We start from the raw sequence: 25,139 nt of genomic DNA, 5'->3' as shown, positions 1-25,139 counted from the left end.
AACCCATGTCCCCTGCATTAGCAGGCAGACTCTCAACCACTGCACCACCAGGGAAGCCCAGCAGTTGTCTTTGACTTGGCCTGTAGATTGACAATTGTGCTTTGTGTTGAGATAGCGCTAGTTTAATTTTGACACTATGAACGTTGTGACAGTATTTGCTAAGAGTTCAGATAATGGTCATGAGAACGATGACCATACCAAAGCTGGCATGATGTAGACATCACCTTAAAGGAAGGCTAAATGATTGTGTTATTTTAATGACAGATGGAAGGACTATTACAATTGGATTAGGAAATTTAATAACCAAAACAGTACATTCTGCACAATAGATAGAAAAGAATTGGGGATTGGGCATTGCTATGGTTTGAATGTTTGTGTCTCCCTAAAATTCATATGTTGAAATCCTAAAGCCCCATGTGATGGTATTAGTAACTGGGGCCTTTTGGTTAGGTCCCGAGGATGGAGCCCTCATGAATGGGATTAGTGCCCTTATAGAAGAGGCCCAAGAGAGCTCTATTTTCCTATCTGCTATGTGAGGATAAAATTAGAAGTCTTTGACCAGGAATAGGGTCCTTACTTGACTGTGCTGGCACCCTGATTTCAGACTTCCAGCCTCCAGAATTGTGAGCAATAAATTTCTGTTGTTTATAAGCCACCCAGTCCGTGGTATTTCATTACATCACTGCCAACAGATTACAGCAGGCATGGTGAAGAATAGGATGTGAAATCATGTATGGAGACTGAAAAAACCCAACATCTGATGACTTGGAAGTGCCTAGAAGTGAATTATTCTGTGAGTAGAGGAGAAAAATAGTTTCCCTTACAAAAGCCCAGGAATAGAGCTACATATAGTCAACTATATTGATCTGATCTTTGACAAAGGAGCAAAGGCAATGCAATGGAGAAAAGACAGTCTTTTCAACAAATGGTGCTGGAACAATTGGACATCACATGGAAAGAAATGAATCTAGACCTTATACCTATCAGAAAAATTAACTCAAAATGGATTACAGACCTAAATATAAAACACAAAACTATAAAACTCCTGGAAGATAACATAGGAGAAAATCTTGATGACTTTGGGTTTGGTGATAACTTTTTAGATGCAACACCAAAGGCAGGAAAGCTATTGACTTTGGACTTTATCCCAGGCAAAAAAGGAAAGCTATTGAATAATTTATATTTTTATGAGGTCACTCTGGGGGCTGAGTGGTAAATGGATTGGATAAAGCAAGACCAAGGGCAGGGAGGCAAATTTAGAGACCACTGCCAAAGTCTAGATAAGAGAAGGAGGTACAAAGTAATGAGCTAAGCGTTACTGGAGAAATATGGTAAGTTCGGTTTTGAACATATTGTAGTGCCAGAGTCATCAGACTGAAAACATCCAGGGAGTGGTTGGACTAATGCGTGGAGGAGCACACAGGAAGCCTAAAAAGAGTGACAAGTGCATAGCAGAGGGCCACATACATAGGAGGGAGAAAAGTGAGAGTGGGGCCCTGGTGGCAGAAGTGTTGTGGAGGAAGCTATTGAGTTCAAGAAAGTAATCAAAGATGTCTTTAGATGGAGATAATGGTTGACTTTGATTCTGAATAAAATTCACATTATTAAGCAGGGCTGTGCAGGCCTTTTGGTAAATTCTATAGTTATTTATACCTTTCCCTAATACAACACGTTATGTTTGTTGGGTTTTGTCTAATCTTTATGTAGTTCTCTCCACCTGCCTTCCAGTCTTTGTAGGAAACAGATGTTAAGGTAGACGCCATCCCCTACATCTCATTCTTTAGGATCTCCTTTCAAAAATTTACTTACTGAAGACAGTGGTGACTTTTAATTCATTTGATACTTCCAAGGATTCTGGCATTTGTCTTATTTGCCACATCAGCAGTTTTATGATAAGTTGGGTAAACAAAGGATGTTACACCCTGAAAGGAATTCAGGATGAAGCATTTTGTTTTTTGAATATATGGGCCCCTAGGTAGTGAAGATGCATATGTAAGGAAGAATTTCGATGACCCCAGATTCATGCATCTTCCCATATATAGATAAGCACAAAAATAATCATCTTGAGATATTTGGGTTTTTTCTGTGTATGTGATTAGCAGTAATCTTTTACCAATATATATGCTTGACTACGTGTATTTCCCAGCCAAAAAAATCATATATATACTGGCTCCCCCAATCCCTACCTCTTCAGAGCAGTTCCTCAGAGCTATCTGAAAAGCTCTGGGCTATAGCCCAGGCTATAGTCCTCAGTAAGGTCCCTGAATAAAACTGAAACTTACTGCTCTTACACTGTATGTTATTTTCCAGTCGACAGTGGCAAGCATCAATTCTAGGACTGAGAAAGGACAAGGGTGATGCTTTTCCCTAGTAATTCATTACCATATTTTTTTTCCTATCTGATACCAATCAAAGCAACTGGTGGAATAGTCACTGTCTGTCAGCATTGTTCTTTTGACAAATTCTAAACTGTGGTCAAGAAAAAAGATTGCTTAATAAGTAATTTGTGAGAAGGAGAAAACAAGGATCATACTCATTCCTTCTGTAATGGAATCTACTATAACAACTCCATGTTATTGTTATGGAAAAAGAAATTTACTGCTTATTAACAAAAAATTTGCTGTTGAGTAGCTACATGGCATGTACAAGGAAATGTTTGCCATACCAGAAGAGGGAGGAATCTTCCATTCTAATGCTTCTTTTTTCTCAAAGGGGCAGATAATGCTTAGTAGATAATACTGATGAAATCTGCAGCTGATCAATCTTTGTGCTACTGCCATGTAGCAGCTACCTTGGAATTATTAAGACTTTTTATGAAAAGCCACGTTCATTGTGTCCTTTGTAGTTTTACAACTAGAGTAAAATATTTACTACAGTGTTGTTTTAACCTTTTCCTTTGCAAATATGGAGTTATGGCAAGAAGTACAGATCTTTAAGGAATAAGGACCAAACAACTTTAAGGAAAAAATACTTCATTTTAATTTATTGAAAATTCAATATACAATACAGCAATTTTTCTGAGATTTAACTGTAGGACATGATTGTTGCTGGTGTTTAGCAAACGACTCTAGTTTACACTTACCAACGATACCAAACAAAATAAATTCAAATATTTTCTTAAAAAATCATTTTAAAGTTAGTTCCATTCAGTCTAACAACTAACACAATAACAGCAGATAAACTAGTTTAATATAATTGGCTGCTTTTATACAGCACATATCTTTCAGTCAACAAGTATATTATTAAATGATAGTGAACACTCAATATAACCATGTGTGGAGAACTAGGAGATAAGATTCTAAGAAAGATTTACAACCCCATCTTTTTCTTAAATTGAAGTATAGTTGATTTACAATGTTGAGTTAATTTCTGCTCTACAGCAAAGTGATTCAGTTATACATAAATATGTATTCTTTTTCATAGTCTTTTCCATTATGTTTTATCACAGGATGTTGAATATAGTTCCCTGTGCTATACAGTAGGACCTCGTTGTTTATCCATCCTGTATATAATAGTTTGCATCTGCTAACCCCAAACTCCCACTCCATCTCTCCTCTCCCCACCCCCAATGCCTTGGCAAACACAGGTCTGTTCTCTATGTCTGTGAGTCTGTTTCTATTTCGTAGGTAGGTTCATTTGTGTCATATTTTAGATTCCACATATAAGTGATATAATATGGTGTTTTTCTTTCTCTTTCTGACTTCTTTACTTACTATGATAGTCTCCAGTTCCATCCATGTTGCTGCAAATGGCATTATTTCATTCTTTTTTATGGCTGAGTAGTATTCCATTGTATTATATGTACCACATCTTCTTTATCCATTAATCTCTAGGTGGACATTTAGGTGGTTTCCATGTCTTGGCTATTGTGAATAGTGCTGTTATGACCATAGGGGTGCATGTATCTTTTTGAATTATAGTTTTGTCTGGATATATGCCCAGGAGTAGGATTGCTGGATCATATGGTAATTCTATTTTTAGTTTCTTGAGGAACCTCCATACTGTTCTCCATAGTGGCTACACCAATTTACATTTCCACCAACAGTGTAAGAGGGTTCCCTCTTCTCCACACCCTCTCTAGCATTTGCTATTTGTAGACTTTTTTTTTTTTTTTTTTTTTTTTTTTTGTGGTACGCAGGCTTCTCACTGTGTGGCCTCTCCCGTTGCGGAGCACAGGCTCCGGACGTGCAGGCTCAGTGGCCATGGCTCATGGGCCCAGCCGCTCTGTGGCATGTGGGATCTTCCCGGACCGGGGCACGAACCCACGTCCCTTGCATCGGCAGGCGGACTCTCAACCACTGCGCCACCAGGGAAGCCCTATTTGTAGACTTTCTAATGATGGCTATTCTGACTGGTGTGAGGCAGTATCTCATTGTAGTTTTGATTTGCATTTCTCTGATAATTAGCAATGTTGAGACTTTTTTCATTTGCCTGTTGGCCATCTGTACGTCTTCTTTGGAGAAATGTATATTTAGGTCTTCTGCTCATTTTTCGATTGGGTACGAGCCCATCTTTTATAGCCACCCCAACAGTCTAATTCTAAAGAGGATAAAGCCAATGACTTTCCTCACATGAGCTCATGGCTGAAGTTGCTTTGCTATCAAAATCTATATTTTTGATCTGTTATGAGCATTGAGACAAAGCTTCAAATATTTCCCCCAAAAGAAGCATGATGCACTTTGTGATTGCCTATTCACCAACAGCAAGCACTACATTCAAAACCATTTCATCCTAGGAATTAAATTAGGTCAGCCACATTCATTGGCATTTCCTCCAGTGTAGTATGGTAGAAAGGCTCAGTGTCACAAAGAATCTTCTTGTCTTCTTCAATGCTTATGGCCACAGTCTTCCTCCCAAATTGACTCCCACTGCCAATTCTGAACAAAAGAAAAATTATTAATCAGAATATCACTTATCAAGTACTACATAAAGTACTAATGATATGAGCTACTTGTTAACCATCAGTGGCTGTTTATTTGGCAAGATTATACTTAGAGGACTTCTAATTGGAGCACTAGATCCTAGTCACAATATCTAGAGAAAAAGAAAAGATATCTTTTGTGGTTAGTTCAAAAAGATTCTTCTGGTTGCAAGATCAGATTCTATCAGGTGGCTTGAGTGTTATTACTTACAGAGCAGATGACAGTATTGTGTTTGGGGTAGTGAAATTAAAGCCCCTACCAAAGTGGGCCAAGAGCAGGTGTCAGCCTGGGACAAACATAAATACCAGGGACGAAGCAAAAGGAACAGCTGTGTAATCCATTTTGACACACTTTTGGAACTCTAAATTGAAAATATAAACTCTGGAATGTTAACTATTGTTTAGGACTATGCTGTCCAATGCAATAGCCACTAGCTACATGTGGCTATTTAAACTAAAATGAAATAAAATAGAAAATTTAGCTCCTCAGTTGCATTAATCATATTTCAGTAGCCGCACGTGGCCTGTCACTACTGTGTTGGGCAGCGCAGATATAAAACATTTCCCTCACTACAGAAAGTTCTATTGGACAGATTTGATCCAGGATTTAAAACTTTTTCCAGTGTGGGGGAAACCTCTAAAAATTTATTATGGTAACCCATATTTATCACTGCTTTCTGCTCAGGTCACCTCATACACTGTAGCAGATGCCTGAGATATGTTTACCACCACAGCTTTCTACTAAAACAGATGATAGAACCAATCAAAAATGTCTTGGCTGGAGCAACTTAAAATACCAAATAACCAGTACAAGAGGAAAACAAATATGAAAATACTGACTTGCTCTTTAACCAAACAACATGCTGTTTCACTTACGAATCTATGTCCTAAATCAGGCCAGTGCCATGTCTGAGCATCACCTCGTTATCTATTCTTACCAACTACTATATTTTTTGACAAGTTATTTTTATATTAGTAGCAAGACATAATTTAATTTATTTAGTGATAAAGCTACTGTAACTAAGCCAGGGTCAATATAAACTGCCACCAGAAAATGCTGAGAAAAATCTTAATTATAGAGGAATCACCAAGAAAGCACAAGGCATGAGCAACATGACTTAAAAAAAAAAAAAAAGACTCATGTGTAAGTTAAGACAACCAGATCTAACAGCATTATTGATTTTCCCTGTGAATATATACTCTATAGGGTCCAAAATCTGGGCTACAGTTCACATTGTTTTCCCACTGTGTTCTGTTTAACCACGAATATTTCCAAGTACAATTTAAATACGACTTACATGTTACTACATTTCCTGATTCAAGATTGTCTGGCTGACAAAATCATACTTGAAAAGCAACACATGAATTTATTTTTCCAGAATAAAAGCAAGTAATTCAATGAAGATGACAAATACTCAAATGAAAATATAGTTTTCATAAGTAGTGGGCAAATCATAGTTTATAACCATAGACATTAGCTGTACATGAAAATCATGAGCTTGAGATATGATAACATCTATTCAAATTCTGATTCAAAAAGCAACTTCTATACAATCTTTCAGGGCACAAAATAGTAACGAACTGCATATATATCACACAGCTCACTGGAGTATGGTCTTTATTCCCCCATGTAGCTTGAGCTGACAAAGACGAAAAATCTTCCCCTTGAAACCATCTTTTAGTAGGTAAATATTGTAATTAAATTAAATGCCAGTAAGTCAGTAGTAATCAAAATGTGGTTGGTCCCTTAGCTGAATTCCCTCTTGGTAATGCCTCTTTCTTTCTGTCACCACCTGCAAAATATTAATAAGCCTTAACTCTCAGGAGTCATTTGTTGAGTCAGGGTTTAAATTGGTACATGTGTATGAGACCATGCATCCCTGGCTGCTACAGCACCATGGCTGACAGGGCTTGAAAGGAAACAGTCTTATTTTGAGCAGGGGGCAAAGACAATGCGGCACTTCACAGCTACATTGTAACTAGATCCTGCTTCAGTTTGTTAAGGAAATAATTAGATATTAACAGTGTCTTGAGTAGCAATACTAGGCAAGAACAGCTCTTGCCACATCAGAAGTTAAATTCCTGGCATGCGTTTTCTCGGAGCCAGTCTACCTTTTGTCTGTGTTCTGAAAAAGAACAGCCTGTTTACTGGCCGGTCTCTCATATGTCACAAAGAGCATACAATTCCTTCCCTACAGTATTTCAGAGAGGAAAATGTTAATTCAGATCAGAGTCAGAATAAAAAGCCATTTGACTTCTCTATCCCTACCATTGGAAGGAACCAGTTAGAGAAATTCATTCTATTAATTCTGCCTAAATTCTGTACCAAACCTTAGAACAAAATACCCTGGAGTTACCCGCAGTTTTTCTACTATCTGGTATGGTTGTTTTTTTCCTTGTGTTTGCTCTGTCAGCTTTATTACAAGCACTAAGACACTACAGATACTAGTTACTGCAATTTTAGCACAGAGATTAAATAAGAAGGTTAAAAAAAAATCCTGCCTATAATTTTTATGCATATGAATTAGAAAAACATTACCCTCTTTCAAAATTATTATAAGATATTGACCTTTTCAAAGGTCAGTTCTTCTTTCTTCATTAGAATTTGAAACGGATTTCTCAGGAACTTTCTGAGGTCTTCAGCATATCAATTGGCATTAAGGCAGAAAGCAACACAACCTTAAAAAAGAGACAATGACTAATTATGTTGACATATCAATTATAACAGTTTTCATAATAATAATTAGAGAAATAATGTTTGAGACCAAGCGTCCCTGTCTTACTACAGAACTGAGCTAGACAGAGATTGTAGGACACAATTGCTTTCGGCAGAGGAAAGGACAATATAGCACTTTACAGCTATATTGTAACAATGAACTCAACCTGCCAGCTGCAGAAAAATCACGTGCACACCTGAGTCCTTGTATTTGATTTCTGGTAAATCTCGTGGATTTGACCTTTAATCCTCTGGCTCAACATTTTTATTGGCTTCATCCAAAATAAGCATCTTGATCCATTTTGGAAAGCGAAAAAAAAAGTCTTACTTAAGAGTGGGCTGTGCATAGAGACTTCCTTCCAGAGACTACAGTACAGAAGGAGAGGGGGGAAGAATAAGTTTATGTGAAGGAACCTGACAAACTCTACCTCAGCCAGGTGATCAAGGTCAACATCAACAGTAATAACCTTCGATAGAATGAGATGAAAATGTTACTTTACCTCCGTGGTCTTCCTCCCCAACACCCATAACTACAGTCTAATCTTGAGAAAAACATCAGACAAATTCCAACACAAGTGCATCCTACTAAATATCTGACCAGTGCTTCTCAAAATGGTGAAGGTCGGGCTTCCCTGGTGGCACAGTGGTTAAGAATCCACCTGCTAATGCAGGGACATGGGTTCGAGCCCTGGTCCGGGAAGATCCCACATGCCGCAGAGCAACTAAGCCCGTGCATCACAACTACTGAGTCTGTGCTCTAAATCCCGCGAGCCACAGCTACTGAAGTCCGCATGCCTAGAGCCCATGTTCCACAAAAAGAGAAGCCACTGCAATGAGAAGTACGCGCACTGCAACGAAGAGTAGCCCCTGCTCGCCACAACTAGAGAAAGCCCACACGTAGCAATGAAGACCCAATGCAGCCAAAAATAAATAAATAAAATAAATAAATGTTTTAAAAATGGTGAAGGTCATCAAAAAAAAGGGAATATTTGAATAACTGTTACAGCCAAGAAGAGCTTAAGGAGACATGACAATTAAATGTCATGTGGTATCCTGATTGGGATCCTGGAATAGAAAAAGAACATTAGGCAAAAACTAAGGAAACCTGAATAAATTCTGGACTTTAGTTCATAATAATGTGTCAGTGTTGGTTCATTAATTTTAACAAATGTGCCATACTAATGTAAGTTGTTAACGCTATAGGAAGCTGGGAACTCTCTTCTCAATCTTCCTATAAACCTAAAACTATTCTAAAAAATAAAGCCTATTAAAGAAAAGAATTAGTACCACGTCTAGATATTCATGCATGGCAACTGGCTTAAACAATTAGGATAATTATTTTCCCTCCCATAACCCAAATATCACTGGTTAAAAAATGCCCTAGGAAAAATATGGCAATACTTACAATGATATATTCTATTTAACATATCAAATGGTCTCCCTGGAGTACCAGGACGTTGTGTGCTCCCTCCTCCACCAGCCTGAAGTTTTTGCTTTTTATTTTGAACACTGGTTCCACACAATGCAGGCATGACAAGTTGCTCCAAGGTAGTAGTATCCAAGTGCCAGAACTACCTTTTGGATCTAAAAGTCAAAAGCTTAAATTATTATGTTACACAAATAAAGGCTCCATCAAATGACTTTCAAAGCACATGGCTAAATGCTAAAATGTTCATATTTAGTTTAAAATTCTGGTCTGCAAACAGCTTTTATGCAGCACAATGCAGAATCACTTCCAAGCTTACAATGCAGACAAATCAAACTGCTTCAAGATAAAATCCCTTTAAAACCTCATTAAAAATTTTTTTATTGGGGTATAGTTGATTTATAATGTTGTGTTAGTTTTAGGTGTACAGCAAAGTGGATCTGTTATACATATAAATATATGCACTCTTTTTTAGATTCTTTTCCCATATAGGTCATTACAGAGTATTGAGTAGAGTTCCCTGTGCTATACATAAGCATCTCATTTTTAATTAGATTTTTGTGCCTTTTCAAACTTGGGATCCTTAGTTTCCTAGAGATACCAGCTAGATAATTAAAAAACCAAACAATTAAAGAACAAACAGTTCCTACATTTTTTTTTACGTGTAAGACATGTAAGTAGTGAAATAAGCTCTACATTTACAGCTCCAAGGCAAATTGTTCTGATATGTATTCCTTGATTATCATTCACTTTAAAAATAAATATCTTTCCAATAGGAAACTTATACAGCCCTGATCTTAATAAAGCCTAAAGCTTTCCTAAGAAAAGCTTTATTTCATAGCTAACATAGCAGTACAGTAAGCTTTGAAAACAGAGCAGGCAACAGATGTATCACAAATGACAAAGATTTCCAACTAATTACAGACACTGCAGTTTTCATGTTGCAAAATTGCATTTAAACTTAACAACAAAAACACAAAGTGCATGGATCCTGAAAGAAAGAAAGCTTTAGTTTCTCAGTCTACTGAGTACAGCCCTGCAAACCATAAATGCAAGCCTAGTTCTAGTTTAATTTGAAACAAAACCCAAAACTCTATGCATGCATGGACAATAGTTTTTAAAAAGGTTCTTTACACTAAGTCATAAGCTGTTCTTCACTTTTGTAAAACCTGAAGCATCTGGGAATTTATGTCCCCCGGGGGAAGCCCTACATCAGTGACTGAAGGTGGATATACCAGCTTGCTGGCTCCCTAGTAAGGACAAGGGGGATATTCACCAAAGAAACTGGCCTACATGCTCAGTGATTGACACCATCCTCTACTGTTGTGTTTGAGTATCAAGTAGAGCTCTCTATTGTGGATGCATCATGAATACCAAAAAACACTTCACCATCTCATCTTATTAAAGTCATGAAAGAAAAAAAATGAGGACTTGTTCCAGAATGAGGCAGATCAAAGAGACATGACAACTAAATTCAACATGTGATCCTGGATTAGACTATAGACCACTAAAAAACCAGCTTTTCTTTTGGTAAAATGTACATTAGTTGGACAACTGGCTAAATCTTAATAAGTCTGCAGATTAGATAATAATATTGCATCAAAATTAATTTCTTGATTTTGATAACTGTACTATGATGTAAGAGAATGCTATTTTATACAAATTTTTTAATGCATGTCAATCTGTCTCCTCATTTGGCATAGCACTTTTCCTTTTTCACTACAATTTCTTCCTTCATTAAGAGAGGTATCAGTTTCCAAACACTGGGATGAATGTTTATAATGGAGCCTCTACACCGTTTGTTTTTGGCGTGTTATCACAAGTCTGTTAATCAATGTTCCAAAGTTCTATGGGAAATGCGGGTTCAACACTGTACCTTCAAATCACTAAAGGATTTGCAAATGATATCTTATCATTTTCTAGTATAGTATATAATCTGGTTTTAAACTCTCTTACTTCACACTTCCAGTAAGTTTTAACACCGTATTTTCTATCAAGTTGATACGTAGCTGTTATCATCTACTATTTTAAGACCACCATGTCTACTCGTCACTGTGTAGATCATTATGAGGGCTAAGATTTATGTAATATAAAAATAGGAGTACTGTGTCAATGGAGAAATGAAACTAAACTGTCACCCAGTTGAAACCAGACTATCAAACCAAACTGTCAACTAGTTATTTTATCTTTTATGGCAAAATTGCCTTATGACCACTTGGTTATGCAGCAAAAATGTCTACAGCAAAGATGCTTATGGCAAAAATACCAGACACATACCACAGATGTTTGAACCTTGTGAATATACTGAAAACTACTAAATTGTAAAATTTGGGGTAACTTCTATGGTATATGAGTTATATCTCAATTAAAACCGTTTTTTTTTTGGTTTTGGTTGTTTTTTTAGAGAAATAGGAATGCCACTTAGGAGGTTAAAGCATTTGACCAGATGATGGTGTTTTTGACCTAAGTGTGTGGTAGTATTGGGCAGAATGAATTAATTAGATTAAAAAACATGTAGGCAATAGAATTAATAGCACTTGGTGATTACTTAGATGTGGGTGGAACAAAATGAGGGGAGGGAGAGGGAGAGATGTTCAAGGACTCCCAAATTTCTGACATTAACTTTGTGGGCAATGATGTTATAATCTACTGAGTTATACAGTCTGCAGGGAAAAGCAGGATTAGCACAGGATTGTGAGTTAAATTTCAACTATATGAGTTTGGGGTATCTGTAGCACACCAAGTGGAGATGTTGAGTAGGCAGGTGAACAACATGTATGATGTTCAGAAGAAATTTGAGTTAGAGACAGAAATATGGGGGCTTTCAACAAAGCTATAGGAGCAGATGAGATCCAGAAGATCCCACTTCCAACGTAAAGTGTTGAACAGTTCCAACATCTAAGGGTCTGGTAATCTAGCAAGAGACTGAGAAAGAGAGGAGAGAGTAAAAGGAAAACTAGACTTACTTAAAAGAGAAGAGCCAAGAGAAGAATTTATTCTAAAAGGAGGGTGTGACCTAAGAATGGGTTGGCAACCTTTTTCTGTAAAGGGCCAGATAGATTAAAAATATATTTTGGCTGACAGGCCATATAGAAACATGTTGAAGCTGGATTTGGTTCACGTGCTGTAGTTTGCTCAAACACTGGATTAGGGTGTTAAATGTTGCTAAGAGGTCAAGAATCCATTGGATTTAGGGACAAGAAAATTATTGGTAACCTTAGCAGGAATAGTTTCAGGAGAGGGGTGAGGACAGAAGAACAACAGGTTGAGAAGAGAATGGGAAGTAAAGAAGTAGAAACCTCAGGGTAGACAGTTCTTAAAAAACTGATTAAAAATGGGAAAAGAAAGAGAGTGTTAGGTGGGAGGAAAAACAGGGACTTACTCCCTGAAGAAGAGACTACGGAATATTTAAATACTGGTGGGAAGGATTTAGTAAAGAGGGAGTGGTTAAACATCCAGGTGACAGAAGTGATAACTGATGGTAGAGATCCCTGAGATGGTGAGAGGGGAAGGATTCAGAGCACAGGCAAAGGGACGAGACTTCGATGGAAGTTGGATGGCTGCAGATGAAGGTGGGTGGGCAGCTTTGTTGGCAGGAAGCTCAGAAGCTTGGGTATTCTATTTTCTCAGTAACATTGAGACCATTTGCTGAAAATGGCTTATTAGGGATGTCACAGGCTTGAAAAAAGTGAAGAGGATTTGAAACAGCAGTTGCATAAAAAGGAAGAATGAGGGGGCTAGAGAAACACAGTGGGCCTGCTGTGCAGTGTGAAAGCCCAGATGAAGTTGACTACCATGAATTTATTTTAGTACCAAGTCTTTCAAGTGTTCAAGTTTCTCCAGCTCTTCTGGGAGGCTTGCTGTAGGCACAAGAATACAAATAGTTGGATTCATCTATGGTTGAAGTTCTCTCTGTTGGATAACAGCTAGTAATAATTGGTAGCATTTATAAACCTTGGGGATGACGGAGTAGGTTTTCGTTAGTTATGATTTTAGAGATAAAGTCTCAGATATGTTAAGTGACTTGTTTACGATCATGTGGGTAATAGTGAGTACTTGCTAAGATTAGACCTTCAGTTTTCATAATTCCACATTCTCTTCAAGGTGGTGGAAAAGTTTTGTAGTTTTTTTGGAGAAAAACTGGGAAAAGTTCCCAAGAGGAATTTTAGAGAATAGTTTGTAGGTGAACTATGTTAACACTGTAAATGCTAAGGAAATAAAACAATATACAAAGAAATATAAAACTCCTACGAAGCTTGACATTTGGTTTTTAAAATATACTAAGTCTACTTCACCATAAACAGCTGACCATAAACCTACTTTCTGGCTTTATCCCTCAACCTGTAGTCATTTTCTTTCCCTTGGGGCTTGTTAATGTTTCTTCCTGTTTATAACACAAAGACAATGAAAACCATATAAAATTATACATGGGGAGCAATTACTGAGACTAACATATAAATATATTATATTAGCCTGGCTTACAGATATTTGATTTGGTAAAATTGGTATATTACGGTCTAAGATATCTATTTTAACTATTATTGAACAGTACATTTCTTTTCACTGAAATTCACAATATTCATAATATTCTTAATTACCTGGCTTTTTTAAACTTAAAATTAAAATATTTAGGGAGGTGGAGTCAAGATGTCGGTGTGGGAAGCCGTGAAGTTAGCGTCTCCCCACAACTAGGGCGCCTGCCGGCTGCTGGTGAGGGACTCTGATGCCCAAGGAGACGGGAGGAACCCCAAAGTGAACCGGTAGGAGGCAGGGGGGCTGAGGGGGGAGGAGAAGCGGAGACCAGACAGGAATGGCGTCCCTGAGGCCGGGGAGATCAGGAGAGGCAGGTGGGAGGGGCCCTCCGGGAGGAGCGGAAGAGGAGCTGAGTGATTGCCCCGCCCACTCAGGCATGGGGAACCTGCTGAGCTCCCAGACCGGTCCCCTGCCCTCCAAGGGCACCCCCCCACCCCCCGCCAAGCCTGCCGCATTGGTCCTCTGGGCATAGGAGGGAGGCCGGGGAGATCAGGAGAGGCAGGCCGGAGGGGCCCCCCCAGGGAGGGGCCCTCCCAGACCAGAAGAGCAGGAGAGGAGAGGAGGGTGTTTGCCCCACCCACTGGAGCCCAGGAAGCCTGCTGGGCTCCCAGGTGAGGTCCCCCACCCTCTGAGACCAGGGATGGGGGCACACCTGGGCTCCTTCTGTTCCTTGAGAGCCTAAGCCCCCACCGCCCCCAGGGCCTTTTCCAGCCCTGTGGGTCCTGGGCATTGGCCCCGCCCACTGCCCAAACCTCGCCCTCGCTGAGGCCCCGCCCCCCACAGCCAAGGCCTTTCCCCCTCTCCCTGCTTTTTTCCCCTCCTCCTCAACAGGAGGATTTTTTAATCCAGTTAAAAAATGGGTGGAAGACCTAAATAGACATTTCACCAAGGAAGACATACAGATGGCCAAGAGGCACATGAAAAGATGTTCAACATCACTAATTATTAGAGAAATGCATATCAAAACTAAAATGAGGTATCACCTCACACCAGTCAGAATGGCCATTAACAAAAAATCTAGAAAAAATAAATGCTGGAAAGGGTGTGGTGGAAAGGGAGCCCTCTTGCACTGTTGGTGGGAATGTAAACTGATACAACCACTATGGAAAACAGTATGGAGGTTCCTTAAAAAGCTAAAACTAGAACTACCATATGACCCAGCAAGCCTACTACTGGGCATATACCCTGAGAAAACCATAATTCAGAAAGAGACATGTACTACAACGTTCAATGCAGCACTATTTACAATAGCCAGGACATGGAACAAACCTAAATGTCTGTCGACAGATGAATGGATGAAGAAGATGTGGCACATATATACCATGGAATATTACTCAGCCATAAAAAGAAATGAAATTGAGTTATTTGTAGTGAGGTGGATGGACCTAGAGTCTGTCATACAGAGTGAAGTAAGTCAGAAAGAGAAAAATAAATACTGTATGGCTAAAGCATATATATGAAATCTAAAAAAAAAAAAATGGTACTGATGAACTTAGTTGCAGGGCAGGAATAAAGAGGTAGACATAGAGAATGGACTTGAGGACATGGGGTGGGAGGGCGAAGCTGGGGCAAAGTGAGAGTAGCATCGACATACACGCACTACCGAATGTAAAATAGTTGGCTGGTGGGAAGCAGCAGCATAGCACGGGGAGATCGGCTGGATGCTTTTCGATGACCTAGAGGGGTAGGATAGGGAGGATGGGAGGGTGGCTCAAGAGGGAGGGGATATGGGGACATGTGTATGCATATGGCTGATTCCCTTTGTTGTGCAACAGAAACTAACACAGTATTGTGAAACAATTATACTCCAATAAAGATCTATTAAAATATATTTAATCATTTAATGATTTATGCCAAAAATTCACATTTACTAAAAGTCAAAGTATAATGGCTAATCATAGTTAAAATTAACTAATTTCAATGTCCCAGGCACTTGACAAGAATTTAATACAACAATCCTATGACGTGGATACAATTATTATCATTTCTATTTTAAAGAAGAGGAAATGGAGGCCCAGAAAGATTACATAACTTGCCTACTGCCATCAAAGTGGTGAAGCTAGGCTTTGAACCCAGGTGTGTCTCTTTCCAGAGTACACTTCACTGCCTTAATCACTACCTTGACAGTTTAACACAGTTTCTTCCCCCAAATATAAAGTAAACGCCACAGCAGAGAACCTGAATATAAAACAACTCTCCAGCCCCTCTGAAAGATAAATTTGCTTTTGTTAAGTAGATTCATTCCAACAATTATAAGAGCTCCCCAGGAATCTTTCTTTGAATTGCACACCTGAGAGGGACAACAGAACTGAAATTGGCTTTTAAAGTGTCCTGGCCCCATTACTTACTGGTTGCATAACCTTGGATTAGACCTTTTGGGTTTCATCGGAACACGGATTATAACACTCCCCATACAGGGAGTGCTATGAAAGGACACTGTAAATGGTTAGGAGGTGTATAAATGTTATTCTTGCCTAGGATTGCCAGATAAAAAACAGGACGCACAGTTAAATTTCAGACAAATAACAAATAATGTTTTATATTTTAATTTTATTTGATATCAGAGATATTTTTACTAAAAAAAATTGTGTTGTTTTTCTGAAATTTAAATTTTAGCTAGCATCCTGTATTTTTATTGCTAAATCTGGCAACCCTATTCTTGCCCGCATAGGTAGGGGAGCACGGAGGATGGCAGGCCCAGCTCCATTCCCCCCACCCCCACACCCAAGTGGAGAAAACTAAGGCAAAGGGCGGGCTGAAGAGTGAACCTAGGGAGGGGAAAGAAAGGGAAGGGCTGGGTGTAGGAGGACTCCTTCTCAGGGTTGGGACTGAAAGCAGAATCCCCTGACAAGCAGATTCTACCGAGCCTCCGGTACCTCCGCAACTCTTTCACAGTTCAGGCCGGCCAACACCCCACGCCCCCATCCCTGGGCAGAAACACAGCCGTCCTACCACCCACCGTTGCCTCGGCAGCGGCAGCAGCAGCAGCAGCAGCGGGCTCTGGACTGGCTGCCACTGGTCCCTCACAGCCGCCACCAGCAGCACCGACACCACAGAGGCCGCCGCCATGTCCCTGGAGCCCGGACGCTTCTTGATGTGCGGCTGCGTCTCAGATGTCACCCAAATCGTCCCTCCATACCGTATAGAAGTCTCTTGTCCTCCTCTGGTCTCCGTCTAGTCCGAACCAAGAAATAGCCAATCCGAGCGACGCATTCTGGAGGGGGCGTCACCACTAAAACCAATCAAAGAACAGAGCAGAGCGGCAGTAGCGGCGACTGGCCAATCAGGCTGCGCGCCCGCGGGGGTGTGGTCCCTGTTTCGTCCGCCCCTTGGGCTGGGATCCAACTGGGGTAGGGGTATGCTGTCAGCCTCCTTAGGTTGCCTGCGTGTGCCATGGATGTTTCCTTCTGTGGGGTTCTTTTCCTCTCATGGGTTCCAGGGCGAAGAGCCCTTCATGACCCTTAATCTTTAGAGTTTTCTGAGGGGAAGAAGAAAGGGGAGCTGTCCTAAGATATAAAAGGGTGTGAGGTAAGAAGAATACAAAATTTTATAATATTTTCAAAAATGTGAAAACATGTATTTTAAAAAAATCCTCCTCTTAATCGTCTCAAAATTGAAATTACAGAATTTTAAGATAGACTTAATTTTTTTCTATAATGCTATTTTTAAAAATTGAGATATAATTGACATAGCGTTGTGTAAGTTTAAGCTGTACAACCTGTCGATTTGATACCTTTATACATTGCAATATTACCTCCATAGGATTAGCTAACAACCCTTTCACATCAAATAATTATAATTTCTTTTTTTGTTTATTTATTTTTGGCTGCATTGGGTCTTCGTTGCTGTGCGCGGGCTTTCTCTAATTGTGGTGAGCAGGGGCTACTCTTTGTTGTGGTGTGCGGGCTTCTCATTGCGGTGGCTTCTCTTGTGCAGAGCATGGGCTCTAGGCACGTGGGCTTCAGTAGTTGTGGCGCATGGGCTTAGTTGCTCTGCGGCATGTGGGATCTTCCCGAACCAGGGCTCGAACCCGTGTCCCCGGCATTGGGAAGCGGATTCTTAACCACTGCACCACCAGGGAAATCCCTATAATTTCTTTTTTGTTGAGAACATTTAAGATCTACTCTCCTAGCAACTTTGAAGTACATGATACAGTATTGTTGACTATAATCACTAATGCAGTGCATTAGATTTCTGGAACTTATTAGTCTTCTAGTTGCAAGTTTGTAGACTTTAATTTTTACAGCAATATTGAGCATAAGGTAGAGCTTTCCCCTTCCCCCACGCATGCATACTCCCTCCCCAATATTAATATCCCCCACCAGAGTGGTACATTTGTTTTAAATTGATGAACCTACACTGACACATCATAATCACTGAAAGCCCTTAGTTCACATTAGCGTTCACTGTTTTTTTTCCCCCCCTTTATTTATTTATTTATTTAGGCTGCATCAGATCTTAGTTATGGCACACGGGGTCTTCGTTGAGGCGTGAGGGATCTTTCCTTGCAGCACTGGCTCTTTGTTGTGGTGTATGGGCTTCTCTCTAGTTGTGGAGTGTGGGTTTTCTCTTTCTACTTGTGGCACATGGGCTCCAGGGCGCGTGGGCTCTCTCGCTGAGGCTCAAGAGCTCAGTAGTTGTGGTGCGCAGGCTTAGTTGCCCCATGGCATGTGGGATCTTAGTTTCCCCACCAGGGCTTGAACCCGCGTCCCCTGCACTGGAAGGCAGATTCTTTATCACTGGACCACCAGGGAAGTCCCAGCCTTCACTCTTGGTGTTGTACTTTCATGGGTTTGGACAAATTTATAATGATATGTGTCCACCATTATAGATCATAAAGAGTAGTCTTACTGCCCTAAGAGTTGTGTGTGCTTTGGCTATTCATTCCTCCCTCCCCCATAATCCCTGGCAACCACTGATCTCTTTACAGTCTTTATAGTATTGCCTTTTCCAGAATGTAGTGTAGTTGGAATCATGCAATAAGCAATATTTTCAGATTGACTTCTTTCACTTAGTAATATGCATTTAAGTTTCTTTCTTTTTTTTCTTGGTTTGATTGCTCATTTCTTTCTAACACTGACTAATATTCCATTGTCTGGATGTGTCACAGTTTATTTATCCATTTATCTACTGAAGGACAGATTGCTTCCAAGTTTTTGCAGTTGTGAATAAAACTGCTATAAATGTGTAGGTTTTTGTGTGGACATAAATTTCTGACTTTTGGATAATTACCAAGGAGCACAATTGCTGAAATACATGGTAAGAATACGTTGAGTTTTGTAAAAATCTGCCAAACTATCTTATAAAGTGCAATTTTCCAAATTATTTGCAATCCCACCAGCAATTAATGAGAGTTCCTGTTGCTCCACACCTTCACCAGCATTTGGTGTTGTCAGTGCTTTGGATTTGGGCCATTCTATTAGGTGTGTAGTGGTATGTCATTGTTATTTAGTTTGCATTCCCCTGATGACATATGATGTGGAGCATCTTTTCATATGCTTATTTGCCATCTGTATACCTTGAGGAAGTGTCTGTGAGGGTCTTTAGCCCATTTTAAAAATCAGGTTATTCTAACCATTGAGTTTTAAGAGTTCTTTGTATATTTTAGATAACAGGCCTTTATTTTTTTAACAGAGAGATATGTTTTTCATAACTATTTTCTATCAGCCCATAGCTTCTCTTTTTATTCTCTTGATATCATCTTTCACACAGCAGAAAGTCTTAATTTTAATGAAGTCTATCTTGTCAATTCTTTCTTTCACGGATTGTGCCTTTGATGTTGTACCTAGAAAGTCTTCACCAAACCCTAGGTCATCTAGATTTTCTCCTATGTTATGTTATAGGAATTTTATAGTTTTGTGTTTTACATTTAGGTCAGTGATTCATTTTGAGTTAACTTTACTGAAGGGAAAAAAATTGTTCCATACAACTTTTTTTTTTTTTTTTTTTTGCGGTACACGACCTCTCACTGCTGTGACCTCTACCTCCGCGGAGCACAGGCTCTGGACGCACAGGCCTAGTGGCCACGGCCCATGGGCCCAGCCTCTCCGCGGCATGCGGGATCCTCCAGGACCGGGGCACGAACCTGCACCCCCTGCATCGGCAGGCGGACCCCCAACCACTGAGCCACCAGGGAAGCCCTGTTCCATACAACTTTTGTTTTAATTATGTAATTTATGTTGACTATGTCATGATGTAAATTTTATATCATACTGTGGTTTGCAGTCTAAGAATTTTGAAGAGCTTTGCTCTAGGCCAGTGGTGGTCCCAGGACCACCAGCATCCGTAATCCTGTGTACTTGTTAAAAATGCAAATTCTCAGGCCTCATTCCACACTACTGAATCAGAATCTCTGGAGATGGGGACCAGGAGTTTGTATTTAAAAAAATCACCTGTATTTCCAGGTGATTCTGTTAGTTTGAGAACCACTGATCTAGACTAAACTGGGCGGCCCCAATGGTGCCTAACCTCACCTGTGGCACCCAAAGTGGGTCTTTTGTCTTTCTCTTCATTGTTGGAGGCAGTGCTGACAATCCACCAAAAGGGAGGTAGAATCTACTTTGGCAGCGCTTGGAGGATGGTTTGTCTTTCTAAGCTCAGACAAATCCTTACCTGAAGGCAGAGAATGGTCTAGATTCATAAGATAAGTGATACACAGTTTGGTTCTTGTGCCAGCAGCATCTGCAAAATAAGACTAAAGCCCTAAAGGGTTATTTTGGGGCTTAAATGATGTTTGTGAAATGCCTACCATTATACCAGGTGGCACAGAACAGTCACTTACTATATGGCGGTGGTAGCTGCTATAATTGACACTGCCTATCACAACCCTGAGCATATAATTGATGTTCAATAGATGTGACTGATTATTAATTCATTCATTAGAGAGGAAGGCAGGCTATTCTGACTTGTTCCTTGATTTTGCCATATATTAGAGCAACGTGATTTGTCACAGACAGGAAATAAATCATAATTAGAAAAGATAAAGAGAGGCACAGAAGGGAGGAGGGCAGGGAAGGAGAGAAGGCAGGGAGCATGTACATATTCACAAGAGCAATGGAGATAATAACTGTTTTCTCAGAGGAACAAGGAGATATGGGCTATTGAAAACTATGCTCATTTCTTCTTAGTTACAGTTACAGGATTTCAGAACTGGAAAAGGGAACTTGGAGATCACAGACCCACCCCCTCACAGCCCAGGTGAAGCAGTTGAGGCCCCAGGAGAGCGTGTATTAGAAATGGGGGGACAACTGGTTTCTGAGGATAGCCACTGCCTGTTACATCTTGCTATAAAGTCAGCCAATTCATCTCCATGGAAACCTCTGAAGATTGTGAAGGTACAGATGTGGGAAGGAGACCAGCCTTCTGAGTGTGATGTATTTCCTTTCTATTTCTTTCTTTTCTCTCTCACTCCTATTCATAAGCTTCACCTGACTCTTCTTGCTCTTCCCATTCTCCCTTCCATCCATGATTCTTACCCATAAAACCTGGCTTAATCTGAGAAGCTGAGGTCACTGGATCTGCAAAGTCCAGAATGTCCCACATTATCAGTCTCCTTAGCAATATGCTGGTTTCTGGGGGCCAGTTCACAGTTGGCTCTGACTGGTCACCAAGTACTGACTACTACCAACAGAAAACACCTCATTTGGTTTCTCAAAAATACTTGTGACCCTTGAAGAGCCAGATACTACCGTGGAAACACAACCCAAAGCTGTTTTACTCCTTTGGGTCTTTAACCCCTTTCTGAATTTCTCGCAGGAGGTTGCTATGAAAATGGTTGCTCTACTTGTGCAGACAGAGTGCAAAGAGCCCAAACATCACAGGAGAGAAGAACCTCTGCACAAATTTCACGTAGCAGGTGGACTAACATCATCTCTTAACCACAGCCCACAATTGTTAGCAGAAAGCATTTAAAAACGTCCCCAAACCCCTGGGATGAGTGGCTATTACTAGAAATTGAATCCAAGGTGTTTGTTTGGGGTTTGGCTTTTTACATACCAAAGAGGAAAGCTGAGCTTCCCGGAATTGGCTCAGAATCTGTGGGTGGTCCTGGCACTCTCGCGACAGGGTCCCCCCTTTTAGGAATGGACTGGGGGACAACCTGACTAGATTCTCGTTTGCTCAGGCTTTTCACGTGGAGCTCTACTGAATTCGGTTAGTCCGCCTGTCTGGTCGTATCTGGAGCCACCTAAGGAAGCCCCGGGACAGCGTCTACCACTGGATAGTTGCGGATCCGATGCTTTCCGCAATGGCGCTGTGCCGGAGCCTTTCCAGGAGGGCGCACTGGCGCGCCTGACAGTTGGCAGACGGAGCGGGGGCGCACGGGAGGAGCTGCACAAAGGAAAAGGCCCACACAGTGGAGACACACGTACGCACACGCGTGCGGAGCCAGGTGCGCACAGCCCGCGCTCCCGGCTCCAAATGCGAATGTGTCCAGTGGACGCTGATAACTGAATGAGACAACCCCTAACAGGGGGAAACAAACTCCAGCCACCGTCCCTCCCCCAAGCCCGGAGTCAGTGGATGGGACGGGCAGCTGGGCCTCAAACAGCCCTCCTTCCAGAGCCCCAGCGGGGCGGCCGCAGAACTCCCTGCCAGTCCCTTTCTCGCCTAGGTTTCTCCGCAAATACCTGGCGGGGAAGGAGGAGAGACGAGCCAGGTAACCGAGCATCTGGCGTTCAGAACCCCGGTGCTGGCGGGCGCACCGAACTCGCTGTCTCCTCTCCCACAATTGGAGGACAGATCTTGAATCGCCCCCATTCTTAGAGGAATGGGCGCACCTGCCCCACCCGAAAAAGGGCGGTGCTCGCGCGCGTGCGCGCCTCTCCGGGAGCCTCGGGCACCGCCCCCGGGCGGGGAAAGGTGGGCGCGGAGGCGGGAAGCGCAAGGGCGCGCGGCGACGCGGGGTGAGCTGCCCGGCTGAGCCCTGGACACCTCAGCTTCTCTGCCTTCTGCACCCGCTGACTCCGCGTGCCCCCTGCGCGCTGACAGAGCATCCTTCATCCCGACGCGACCCTCCCGGGAGGCAGCGCACATCTGACCACAAATCCAGAAACCCATGCGCCCCCTCGGCCCGCGACGCCAGTGGCGCGGTTACAGCGAGATTGGGGCGACTTGCTTTTCTCCTCTCCGGAACTGCCGCTTCCCTCTCTCGTAAAGCCAGTCGTCAAGTTGGAAAAGCCGCCCCACCTAATCTTTAAAATAACCCCCTCCGGGGCGTGGCTGGCGTCCTCTAACCGCGCGGCCCTGGAGAGTTGGCCTTGGCTGGGAGTGACTCTCGTTTTGTGCCTGAGGAGAGCGAGGAAGAGTGTGAGGGCCGAGCATCCTCGCGAAGAGATGCCTTTAAAAAGTCATCCATAGCATCAGTAGAAACAGTTTTGTGTTGCTTTGTTTTGTTTATACCGAGTGGTTTTTCGGCGAAGTGCTGTTTTGGTTAAAAGAAGAAATGGCCCCTCAGGAGTTCACCCGGCGACTGACCACAGTGATCGCTCGTGTCGGTAAATGACGCTTAATTCTGCGTTTTATTAATGGGGGGTGGGGGCGTTGCCTGGGACCTGGTCTCCCCCCCACCCAGCCCTCCGTCGCAGCCCTGGGATGGCCGAGGGGCGCCTGCCCAGCGTGTGGGCCTAGCTGCCTCCGGTGCTGCTCTGTAACAGGCGTCCCTGGGGCGCTGCGCTCGCGGCCTTGGGCGTCCCCCGCGTCTGGCGGGGCCGGAGCAGGTCATGGGGCAGGAGCCTTCATCAGGCAATTGCCGAGTCAGTTGAGCGCTAAACCCAGGGCTAGCTGGCTGTTAGGATCTGTTACCCGCTGCTGACCGCGGGCAGGGGTGGCCAGTTGTGTAGTGATTGACCCGATGCTGAGAAAGGAGAGGGAACGGGAGGAGCGAAGGCCGGTGCTTTCCAGCAGAAATCAATGTCAGGCCACTGGAGGGTCCTTCACGAGACAGCGTGCCGGGATGCAGGTCACAGTAGAGGGCCGGGGCGCAGTCCAGCTCCCTGGCCTGTTCTATAGAAGTACGGCCTGGAGGTGTCGCCCGGCCCCAGGTGAACCCCACCGAGAAACCTCTGCCAGCCCCACGAGACTGAGCAATTCTAATCTTCTTCCATGAGTTTAAAATGGGGAGCAGAACATGCGTGCCTTCCTCCTGAAATAAGGGTGGTGGTGGAAAGATAGGCCCTATACCGTAAGAGAACATTGAGACACTGGCAAGGTAATTCCTCCTTAACATTTTCTCCCCCACCCCTTCCCTGGACCTCCTCAAATAAAAAAACACGTTCAGGCTCAGAGCCTTTGGATTTAGATGACTAGAATAATCCCGATAATTTTCTCTGTTGCTCACTTCACCTTGAGACCCTATGTGAATGCAAATCAGTTTTTATTGATGAAGTCAGGAAGTTTTTATCTCAGTGTTCCACGCATTTGTTAAAACTGCCTTTTGGTATTTGTATGATAAATATTGCTTCAATTAGTGAGCTGTTACTGCTCTTTGAGCACACTGGTTCAGTGTGTTTAGTGCAATAATGATATACATCTGGAATGATACACATGTGATATATCTTGTGAAGATGATTTGTATGGGGAGCCTCATTCAGTTTTAAAAAATGTTTCTGGTGCCAAATGTGGCCACTGAACTGGTTTTTCTTTAAGACAAAAGGTCAGTATAATCCTACCAGAGAAGGCCGAATGTGAAATACTGCTGAAGGTAGGATAAAATAAAACAGAACTTGTAGTTTGAAATATATTGAATGCTGAGATGATTGAGCTAAATACCAACATGTGCAAGAAACTGTGGTGCAGGAAAGAACAGTGGAATGGGTGTGTGACCATCTCAATTTGAATTCTGCTCTGGACAAGTCATTCCACCTCAGGCTGAAAATGGGAATTTTAATAATCCTTCCCCACCCAGCTCAGTCTGCTTGTAAGATAATGTGGGTGAAAACACCATCTAACCTGTGTATGTGTTATTGGTCCTGTCCCTGGGCTCTTTGCCACTAAAGATCTTGGGCAGATCACTGGGCCTTTCTCAGGGTGAAGCTTCCCATCTGTTAAACGAGGAGGTAGACTTGGATGATTATTAAGTTCTCTCCTGTTTCTTTTTTTTTTTTAATTGGGGTATAGTTGTTTTACAATGTTGTGTTAGTTTCTACTGTACAGCAAAGTGACATAGAGTTCCCTGTGCTGTACAGCAGGTTCTCATAAGTTATCTATTTTATACATATTAGTGTAGATATGTCAATCCCAATCTCCCAATTCATTTCCCCCCTTTCCCCCCTTGGTGTCCATACATTTGTTCTCTACATCTGTGTCTCTATTTCTGCCTTGCACACTGGTTTGTCTGTACCATTTTTCTAGATTCCACATATATGCGTTAACATGATATTTGTTTTCCTCTTTCTGACTTACTTCACTCTGTATGGCAGTCTCTAGGTCCATCCACGTCTCTACAAATGACCCAGTTTTGTTCCTTTTTATGGCTGAGGAATATTCCATTGCACATATGTACCACATCTTCTTTATCCATTCGTCTGTCGATGGGCATTTAGGTT

At 41.8% G+C, this 25,139-nt stretch overlaps 1 protein-coding gene and 1 long non-coding RNA gene across 6 annotated transcripts in view; one reads left to right on the top strand and one right to left on the bottom strand.

Annotated features, from left to right (window-relative positions):
- Nucleotides 1-2,961: 2,961 nt before the first annotated feature.
- Nucleotides 2,962-16,756, bottom strand: LOC308618291. 5 transcript variants are annotated; one of them, XR_014015986.1, is made up of 5 exons: nucleotides 16,556-16,756; nucleotides 9,043-9,221; nucleotides 7,461-7,600; nucleotides 6,527-6,714; nucleotides 2,962-4,877 (listed from the first exon to the last, which is right to left on the bottom strand). It is a non-coding gene; the product is annotated as an uncharacterized lncRNA (long non-coding RNA). The 5 variants fall into 5 exon arrangements; XR_014015988.1 differs by lacking the exon at nucleotides 2,962-4,877 and adding an exon at nucleotides 7,835-8,003 and having other exon boundaries at nucleotides 4,907-6,714; XR_014015987.1 differs by lacking the exon at nucleotides 6,527-6,714.
- A 5,607-nt stretch (nucleotides 16,757-22,363) lies between these two features.
- MCF2L2 (MCF.2 cell line derived transforming sequence-like 2) overlaps nucleotides 22,364-25,139 on the top strand; it is a gene marked incomplete at its 5' end in the record, with an annotated part of 240,613 nt that continues 237,837 nt past the window's right edge. The window contains 3 exons of the mRNA XM_081235351.1: nucleotides 22,364-22,499; nucleotides 22,619-22,846; nucleotides 22,944-23,090. Of these exons, the coding sequence (XP_081091477.1) occupies nucleotides 22,364-22,499; nucleotides 22,619-22,846; nucleotides 22,944-23,090 (511 nt within the window). The remainder of the gene's footprint in view (nucleotides 22,500-22,618; nucleotides 22,847-22,943; nucleotides 23,091-25,139) is intronic.

This window comes from Mesoplodon bidens (assembly GCF_964165515.1).
Source record: "Mesoplodon bidens genome assembly, chromosome: 5".
Lineage (NCBI taxonomy): Eukaryota > Metazoa > Chordata > Mammalia > Artiodactyla > Ziphiidae > Mesoplodon > Mesoplodon bidens.
This window is presented reverse-complemented; position numbering and strand designations above follow the sequence as displayed.